This window comes from Cnephaeus nilssonii (assembly GCF_951640355.1).
Source record: "Cnephaeus nilssonii genome assembly, chromosome: 6".
NCBI lineage: Eukaryota > Metazoa > Chordata > Mammalia > Chiroptera > Vespertilionidae > Cnephaeus > Cnephaeus nilssonii.
This window is the reverse complement of record NC_137077.1, coordinates 11265778-11276033: the sequence shown is the minus strand read 5'-3', so window position 1 is coordinate 11276033 and position 10256 is coordinate 11265778. Positions and strand designations below refer to the sequence as shown.

The window sequence follows — 10256 nt, the reverse complement described above, 5'->3', positions numbered from 1 at the left end:
TGAGCCAAACCAGCTAGGGCAGGAAATTTACTTCTTATTGTCATGTTGCTACCAAATGCTGACTTGATATTTACTTCTCCGCTTCTGCTTTCTATTGCTGCCCTCTCTTTCGGTTCATCTTCATTAAAAGTCCCAGGAGAGAGAATATGATTGTGTCTACTTGCCACTATTCAGTACGGACAGCCCCTGTCCCACTGTCCCTCATTGGGTAGGGGACCTCCTGACAAACCACCTCAGCTCCCTCACAGGACTGTCTTTGGAAGATTCCTGGCCCTACCGCTTTGGACAGGATGATGACGTCACAGGATGAAAAGCAAGGCTTTTCGGAGCAAGGCCTGTGGGTATGGCAGGCAGCTGGAGGTTTGGGGATCCCCCAGTCTTACTCAAAATGCAGAACGTTGGAACTCCTATTTGACCCAGTGATCCCACTTCTAGGAATATATCCCAAGAAACTAGGAACACCGATCAGAAAGGATATAGGCACCCCTGTGTTCATAGCAGCACAATTCACCATAGCTAAGCTTTTGAAACAGCCTAAGTGCCCATCAGCAGATGAGTGGATTAAAAAACTGTGGTACATCTACACAATGGAATACTACGCTGCAGTGAAAAATAAGGAATTCTTACCATTTGCAACAGCATGGATGGAGCTGGAGAGCATTATGCTAAGTGAAATAAGCCAGTCAGAGATCTCACTCATTTATGGAGTATAATGAACAACATAAACTGATGAACAAAAACAGATCCAGAGACAGAGAGGCATCGATCAGACCGTCAAACCTCAGAGGGAAGGTAGGGGAGGGTGGGGGTAAGTGGGAGAGATCAACCAAAGGACTTGTATGCATGCATATAAGCCTAACCAATGGACACAAACAACAGGTGAGGGTGAGGGCATGAGTGGGGGGGTTGAGGAGAAAATGGGGGGATAAGAACACATGTAATACCTTAATCAATACAATTTTTAAAAATGCAGAATGTTCTCTGCTTGCAGTAGAGACTTCTGATCGTATTCCTCCTCACCTTGCTGCCTGTGAAATGACCTACTTCAAGGATTCCCCGTCTGCCCTTGCTTTTCACACTGAAGAGCCTTGATCCTTTCTCCAACATTGTTCTGGTCTTCTCTAGTTCTACTATGAATTTATTCGGATATAGAAATCAAGTCCAGACATATTTTTCCCAGCCTGAATGCACAAAGCTTTTGAAGAGAGGGTGATTTTTTTTCTTTTGTTTCTAGTATCTGCATGTTGCAGCCTCTCATAAGGTCTAACTTTAACGTGGCATAAAAGCCACTAATGGTTCAGCCCCAGTGGATTTTTTCTAGTGTCATCTATAAACACAGCCCTGGACAGCCCTACGGGAGAACCGCACTCCATCGCCAGGATGCGGCATTCTGTCATCGAAAGCCCCCGTGCCATTGCCCAGGCTGTCTTTCTCTGGTGAAAAGCATGGGCTCTGACATCAGATAATTATACATTCCTCCTCTGCTTGGCAAACTTCTTACCCCCTATGGGCGTTAGTCTCCTCACCTATCAAGTGGGGATCATCCTACTTATCCCCCGGGCGGCCATCATTAAGTCAGAGAGTGCACGCAGAGTGGGGTTCCAATGTCTGGCCAAGAGTAAAGACTCAGGAAACAGGCGCTCTCTCCATATGTCAGGGCCCAGCCTGGACACCCGTTTTCCCCTTTCCTTTATTCTCTTTCAACCAATGTCGCTGCTCTTCCCCCTGACGCCATTGGTCACTTTCTCCCCTGGCTACCCAAGCACTTATACGTAAGGGATGGAGTAGTCCAAGATATCAACCATTTTCCCTTGGCATTTCCTTTGGCACTGCCCAGCCCTCTATACAAACCACCACTCATTTTGTACCAACACCTCAGGAGAAGGATGTGGCAGCAGAAGACACAGAAATCAGGAGACTGTTCCTGGCTCTTTGGTTTCTGATTTTGTTTCTTCCCTTAAAAGATCAGAAAGAAGTCATGGATTTCCTCTGGGGGTGCAAATGCTGATACCTCAGGGGCCAGGCAGATGTAATAAAGGATTGTGGCAGCTATGATTTAAGGCAGTGGTTCTCAACCTTCCTAATGCCGCGACCCTTTAGTACAGTTCCTCATGTTGTGGTGACCCCCAACCATAAAATTATTTTCGTTGCTACTTCATAACTGTAATTTTGCTACTGTTATGAATCATAATGTAAATATCTGTGTTTTCCGATGGTCTTAGGCTCTACAGCAGTGGTTCTCAACCTGTGGGTCGCCTAAGACCATCAGAAAACACAGATATTTACATTACGATTCATAACAGTAGCAAAATTACAGTTAGGAAGTAGCAACGAAAATAATTTTATGGTTGGGGGTCACCACAACATGAGGAACTGTATTAAAGGGTCGCGGGATTAGAAAGGTTGAGAACCACTGGCCTAAGGGCTAACACTGCTCAGTGTCAGCCAACTATCGCCATGAAGGACTCTGGGACCATGGCCACCACAGCCTCCTCTTTTCAAGAGGGAAAAAAAAAAATTGGGATTTAAAAAAATGTGAAATTTAGTTTTGAATTTTTAAATCATTCACTGCATGTTTTTCTTTCAAATTGCTGTTTCCACACAAATTTCTTCAGGAACAAACAGTGGGTTAGAACATGGGAATACAAAGACAAACAAGACGGCCCCTGTTCCAGAAGCCCCCGCCTGAAGGAGAGCTAGACGTGAACAGAGGATGTGGTGTTGAGGGATACGTCTTAGGCTAGAGAGTGAGTCTCAAAGTGTGATCACCTGGGAATGATTAGAATGCCTATCTGGAGGCCGGAGGCCAAACCTACCACGTCAGAAAGCTGAGGTTGTTTTAACAAGCTCTCCAGGTGATGCGGGCTAACGGTGGAAGCCAAGAGAAAGCCAACACATCTGAGCCAACCTTGACATCTCTGCTATCAAAAAAATCACTTTACAGTCCCTTCCGGGCTAGATTCCAAATAGGTTGCTCTCTGCTAATTGATAAGGATGACAGAAAAGTGTATCTGTCTCTAAGTGAAATGTAAGATCCTCAAGAGCAGGAGCTGATGCTTTCAGACATCAATCAGCACCTGACTTAGAAGACACAGGCATTAAAATTTACTTGAAGTAGCTAATTCAGAAATTAGCCTGGTGCAAGGCCTATACATTCATGAGAAACTGGCAAATGTATATTTAACAAATTTTTGTAATTTACTGTAGTAAAACACACATAAAGTTCACCATGTTAAGTGTACAGTTCAGTGGCTGTAAGTATATTCACATGGTTGTGCAACCATCACCATCGTCCATCTCCAGAAGTTTTGCATCTTCCTAAATGGAGACTCCTCACACATTAAACAACCGTTGGTAGCTTTTGCTTTGCTTTTCCCAGTGGGATATTTTTTCCTATTGATTTGCATGAGTTCGTTTTTTTTGATCTTCACACAAGGATATATTTTTATTAATTTTTATTGATTTTAGAGGGTGAGGGAAAGGGAGAGAGGAAGGGAGGGGGAGAGAGGAGGAGAGAGAAGGAGAGGAACAGAGAAACAGAGAGATAGAGAGAACATCAATGTGAGAGAGAAACATCATCAGTTGCCTTCCCTAAGAGCCGGGTGTGCATGGAATGATGCTCCAACCAACTGAGACACTTGGCCAGAGCATGAGTTCATGTTAAATTAGGGTTACCAAGCCTATGTCTTTTATCAACTTGTGTTTGTTTTTTGTTGTTGTTGTTTTTTTTTAAAAAAACCTCTTATTCATGGTGATTTTTAAAAATTTGTTTAGAAAAAAAGTTTTTAATGGACTCATGAAACTACGATTAGAATTATATTGCCAAATCTATGAATATTTTCCCGTTATAATTTCTGACTGTGTTGCCACCCTTTAAGGCCCTCATCACCACAATGTTATGAATATATTCACTTGCATTTTCTTTTAATGTTTTGTTAACATTTAAATATTTCATCTATATAGGATTTACTTTTTTTTCTAAATGGCTAATCAACTGTTCCAACATCATTTATTAGATAACTCATTTTCCCCTACTGATTTAAAATGTTACCTTTTCATACTCAAGTTCCCTATGTGCTGATATTTATTCCTGGACCTTATATCCAGTCCTTTTAGAATTTAACAGTCTTAATTACTGTTCTGTTGTACTCTACGCTTAAGTGAGTTAATACCTCCTCATTTTATGGTTATTTTAATAGTTGTATAATATTTTTTAACCAGTCCCCTCCCCTACTACTAGGCATTTGGTAAATTTCCTATTCTTCCATACTATACAACGTGTCGCTTTGGATTAAATTACGTAAGTCCCCTGTCTCTGTGGCTCAGGTTTCGCAAATTATCCGTTTTCCCCCTTTCTCTGAATTATTTTTAAAATTACAACCAATATGCTCTATTGGTCTCAATTACAGGATAACTGGCAATGAACCAGTCCTGTGGGGTTTAGGATTACCCGGCGAGACCTCCGAGCGACACTAGGGGGCGCAGTTTCCCAGCTTCGCCTCAGCCACATCCGGGTTCCACCTCAGGTTCGGGCCGGGAGCGGGCGGAACCTTTCTGTCGCGCCTTCAATCAACCTGCGCGGCGGGGACCGTTTAGGCCACGCGCACCGCTCTCTACGGGCGCTGCAGTTTGCGTGAGCCGGCGGAGGCTGGCGTGTGGGGCTCCTGTTTGCTTCTTCCTTCGCCGTGAGCAGCATGGACGTGCTTGCGGAGGAGTTTGGGAACCTGACCCCGGAGCAGCTAGCTGCGCCAATACCGACCGTAGAGGTAAAGGCCGGGCACGCGCGGAACGGAAGGGGCCGGGAGGCGTCCCCAGGAGGCGGTGCCCTGAGAGCACTGGAGGGTCGGGGCGGGTCGTAGCTTCTGCGGATGCTCAGAACTTCGCGCATGCTCATTCCTCTGCACTGCGGATCGTGCTTTCCCGAGTCGGTCTTCGCTCGCCGTCTGGGGCTGCGCAGGCTCAGCTCTCGCGCCGGGCCCTTTCTAACGCTCACGTGTGGGGGCAAGATTGGTCCTCGCGCCCACCTTTGGGGGACATACTCCATCTTCGCGGGCTTATGGAGGGCTCTGAGGCCCAGGGAGTGTAGGCCCCTCTCGTGAGGTCCCACAGCTGCCTGTGGTGGTTAAACCAAATCGTCTCAGTGCCAGGCTAAGTAATCTGCCCCTTCAACCTGGAATTCAAATTTGGACTGCAGGACTATTTTAAACGCCCCGAAAATTCACTCAGCATTTTGCCTGGGTGTTTCTTGGGAAGTAGCCCCATAGCTTCCGTTATATTATCGGAAATGAAGGGTAAACTGCCCTGGAGTGGCAGCTTGCCGAATGAAGTTCAGCTGTTGACATAATTTTATTTTCTAGAAAGGCCCGTATTATATAGATAGAACCTCTCGGGGCGTCACAATCTTCATTGGCGTGGAGTGGGGGAATCTGGAGAAATGAGGCTTGGAAAGATTTCAGGTAGAGAGAACCGGACACTTGAGAGGCTTTTTGGAGCTAAAACAAGGACTAGAGTGAAGAAGAGGAGAGGAGATACTAAGATGCAGCCTAGGCACAGCTCCAGGTTAGGAAAAGTTTTGTCAGGCATCCGAAGGAGCAATGAGATGCTGTCCAAGGGGTTAAGCAGGAAAGTGACATGATGGGCGAACTCTCGGGTTATCGGATTATAAAACCTTTCTCTAATCATTTGGCTGATTAATGAGCCTGCAGGAAATACACTTCTGGTCATTACCAGGCAATATTGGATTTTCGCTCTTGAAGAGTTCATAGGAAGAGCCAGCATTTACTGAGTACTTCCTGTGTGCCAGGCTCTGTAAGCCTAACACGCATTGTTATTTAATTCTCTGAAATAAGTACTGTGCCCACCTCATGCCAGGGAAGATTTTTGAGGCCCAGAGAGGTTAAATAAGTAACCCAATGTCAGAAGGCTGGTGAGTGGCTGATCTGGAATTTGGACTCTTGCAGTCTTGACTCCAGAGTCTTCATCCTTAACTGCCGACTGGACTGCTTCTCCAGAGAAAGTGGAAGGAGTAAGAATAAATGATTGCAATTCCTTGCCTGAATTTGCACAGCGCTGGAGGAACGAAAACAACAGTTCGAGTCATCTGACTTAGGAATGGCCCCCAGCATCCAATCCACCGTCCATCCCACCTTCAGGGCCCTGCCTACTAAATAGACTCAAGTCTGAACCGTCCTTCCCGCGGTTCTCCAAGTCTGAACCACTGTCATCTCTTGCTTCCTAGGCTCTTAACCTCTCTCACTCCAGTCTCTCTGCTCTGTGGCAACAGCCATCAGTTTATACACACAAATGTGATCATGCTGCCCTGTTGGTTAAGCTTCTTCAGTCTCTTTCCATTGCTCTTAGGGTAAAATCGAGTGTTTGCTGTGTTTATAAGGCCTTCCTCAGTCTGGCCACTGTTAACTTTTCCAGCCTCTCTCTCCCTCATTACCTTCACTACCTGCTTCCCTGAGATACTTCTACTCTTCTCATACAGTTCCTTTTGATCTTTTTCTCATTCCTGTGTAGATGTATATGCAGTAAAACACAGGAGTACTGAGTGTTCCGATCATTAGTTTTGACAGTTGTGTATTCCCAAATAACCACCACCCAATACAAAATGTAGAATATTTCCATCACTCCAGAAAGTCCGTTCCCTTTTCAGTCAGTCTCTAGCCCCGACCTTTGATTTCCATCATATTGATTAGTTTTGCCTGATTCCCCCCCCCCTTTTTTTTTTGTTTAAGACTCAATTTTATTTAGAGTTTTTTAGGTTCACAGTGAAATTGAGAGGAAGGTACAGAGATTTCTCATATGCCCCTCACCCCCCTCCTTTTTTTCTTGAAAAATGTTTTTACTTTCTCCTGGTTGCCTCCTTCCTTGGCTTAACTTCCTTCTTCTTAGTGTCCTTTGCTAGATCTGCCTTCCTTCTGTTCCTCAGCTCTCAATATTGGAAGGTTCTTGAAGTTCTCCATCTACACCCCTTAGGCAAGCTCATCCATTATGTGGCTGTAATTCCCATCTATTTGCTGACCTCTTCCTAATGTGTATCTCCAGGCCACTCTCTTCCCAAGTTCCAGACTCATATTTGTGGTCTGTCGACATCTCCACCTCAGTGTCTAGTGGATATCTTAAACTAAGCATGCCCCAGCCAACCTCCTAATAGCCCCTCCACACTTTAAACCTGCTGCTCTTGACAGCATCCCTGCTTCCTCATCTCCATAAATGGCAACTCTAAGGTATCAGTCTTAACTCCTCTTTCTCTCAGAGTCTCTATCTAATCTATCAAGTCCTGTTGGCTTGAACTTCACATTGAGTCTCCTAGCTAACAATTTCTCACTGTCTCTACTGTTATCAGCCTGGAGTATTGCAGTAGACTTTTAAATGATCTCCCTGCTTCTAACTTGTCTGTCCTCAGTCCAGCAGTTGGACCTATTATTTTAACTGATCCAGTTAAAATGAGTCATATCATCATGTCACTCTTTTGTTCAGAACCTTCCAATGCTTCTCATGTCAGAGTGAAAGTCAAAAGTTTTGCAGTTGCTGCAAGGACTAACATGATTCTTAGGCCCTTATTCAGAAATAGCGTATTCTTACTTTAGACTCAGTTCTACCCATTTGTTAGATTTCCCATTAGCAGATTAGATGCCATTCATGGAAAGAGCTGTATCATGGTGGGCTACTTAAAACCTCAGCAAAGTATAAATAACAGGCCTAAGAACAAAAGAAGTGTAGCAGTTTGCAGCTCTTTAATGTAGAAGGTGAACACCGTGTGTGCCATCCTTCTACCGCCCTGAGATGAGCTCTGACCATGCACTAGTTGACAGAAAATGGGAGAGAGACCTGGCTTCCCCACCAGACTCTCTGAAACTTGCTTTCCCTTTCTCAAACTGGCGGACTGCTTACTCAGGAAGTGTCATGAAAATAAAATAAAGTACTTGGAATCTTGAGTCATCAAGAAGAGATTAAATTAGATTCTATTTAAGAAATCTGTTGTATATATATATATATATATATGTGTGTGTGTGTGTGTGTGTGTGTGTGTGTGTGTGTGTGTTTATACATATATTTGTATGCGCATATGCAGATACATACCTATGTGATTTCCATAAAAGTGATTACTATGTAAAAATTGTTGGTTTCATTTTGATTTACTTTCTTTCACTTATAAAGTGAGTCATTTATGGTACATTAAAATAACAAAAATATGTGGTTGCTGGCACACATCCTGACACTCTTACTATTTTGATTCACAGGAAAAATGGAGGCTGCTTCCAGCATTTTTAAAGGTAATGGATCTTTAGTAATAATTAATTTTCTGATGAAAAGTCAAGAAATAAGCCTTTTGTTAAGATAAAATTTTTATCACCTTTTTTACTATATGCAATTGTGTATATTGCTAGGTTTGGGAAATACAAGGAATTATAAGGCAGTATTCCTGCTGGTTGGGGAAGTGGTAATCTGATTTTAGAGAGAAAGTAGTATACATTGTAGCATGGCAGATCAGAAGAGACTATTAAGTTCAAGGGGTGGAAACCTGAGCAAGGTAGACCTCATCATTATAAGGTTGAATTTTTCCCCCAACAATCAGGACTACTTCAAAATATGGGATGGTTGTTTTGTAAGCCAGTGAGATTCCCAATAAGGAAGTATAATTAAAACAAACATTCTATGACTATCTGTCAAGCAAGTTCTAGAAGTGTTGAACTAATTGTGTTTGAAGATTAATATAAGGAAATGAACATGTACAGTCCTTTAAATCTTAAGATTTTGGAGTCTTTGTGTTTATTATTTCACTGTTTTCCATAGCAGTACACAGCACTATCTGTGTACAGTTATTACTCATTTCTGAGATGAAAAGGAAGTCACTGCTAGCTGGTATCTGATCTTAGGATTGCTGAGTTTCACCTGCTTTCAGTATCAAATACAAGTATTTTCTTAATAGAGACTCTTATTTTTCCTTCCTCATTCTATAAAGTGATGTGAAAGACCAGTTTGATGTGTGAAAATCATAAAATTGCCCAGGTAGGAGAAAGACAAAAAAGTAAATGGGCATTGTTTGAGGGGGAAGAGATGATATTATGCTCAATTGCTATATTTTTTTTGAAAATTCAAAATATGCAGAGAAAATTGTACCTTATTTATTAGCTTGTATGGCATCATTAGGTATATTCAAATACTTGTATCTTGATTTCCCAAAGTCAGGTTGCTTCTCAAGGAGGAAAATTTGAGGATATTCTAGTAAGATGGAGAAGAAATGGAATGAAGACATATAAATGTAAAGTTTTACTAAATTCATGAATGTTTTCCCCTTTGGTTTTGAGAAAAATTTGATGATTAACTATGATTAGAGTCTATTATACTATTTGCTAACCTACTTTTGTTGCTAATCTACTGTTTCCCCTTTTCTATTTAGGTGAAAGGCCTTGTAAAGCAGCACATAGATTCCTTCAACTATTTTATTAATGTAGAGGTAAGCATCAGATCTTAGAACTAGACACAGCTAAGAATTAATTGGAAGCCAGAGTCTTTCCTAATGCTACTCTTTCCACTGCAGATAAAGAAGATCATGAAAGCCAATGAAAAGGTTACAAGTGATGCTGACCCCATGTGGTACCTAAAGTAAGAAATCCAACTATCAATTACTCTTTTGATAATGTCTAACATTTTAAAAAGTGAATGTAGTTGCTACCAAAATTCTTTTTAATCTGTTTAATAAGTTAATTATCAGGTATTCAATTTTTAATTGGTAAACTAATTATAACACATAGCATTATGATTAAGAAGTTACTAAAACTATTAGCGTTTTAAAATTTTAAAAACAATTTTAGACTTAAATAAAAATTACAAAAATAGTACAATGTTCCCATTTTATTCTTCACCCAGCTTCTGCTACTGTTAACATCTTATATTATAGCACAATGAGCAAAACCAGGAAATTAGCATTGATACAATATTAGCAACAGATCTACAGATCTTATTTAAAGTTTTCCCACTAATGTCCTTTTTCTGCTTCAGGGTTCAATTCAGGACCCCACAGAATGTTTAATTGTCATGCCTCTTCACTCTCCTCCAGTCTGTGACAGCTCCTTAAGCGTTCTTGGTCTTTCATGACCTTGACATTTTTGAGGAATTCTGGTCGGTTGTTTTATAGAAGTTCCTTTGATTTCTTTTTTGCACAAATGAGCATATATATTTTCCCCCTCATATCCTCTTCTTTCTTAAATGAATCATAGCATACTATAGATACTCTTTTGTACTTT

The 10256-nt window shown here is 41.9% G+C and overlaps 1 protein-coding gene across 2 annotated transcripts in view; it reads left to right on the top strand.

Moving 5' to 3' along the window:
- Window positions 1-4574: 4574 nt before the first annotated feature.
- POLR3B (RNA polymerase III subunit B) overlaps window positions 4575-10256 on the top strand; it is a 101125-nt gene continuing 95443 nt past the window's right edge. The window contains exons 1-4 of one of the 2 annotated variants that reach the window (XM_079774442.1): window positions 4575-4766; window positions 8250-8282; window positions 9410-9466; window positions 9551-9615. In XM_079774442.1, coding sequence (XP_079630568.1) covers window positions 4695-4766; window positions 8250-8282; window positions 9410-9466; window positions 9551-9615 — 227 coding nt within the window. In that variant the 5' untranslated portion in view covers window positions 4575-4694. Of the gene's footprint in view, window positions 4767-5455; window positions 6026-8249; window positions 8283-9409; window positions 9467-9550; window positions 9616-10256 lie in introns of those variants that run through there. The other variant, XM_079774443.1, reaches the window with a different exon arrangement.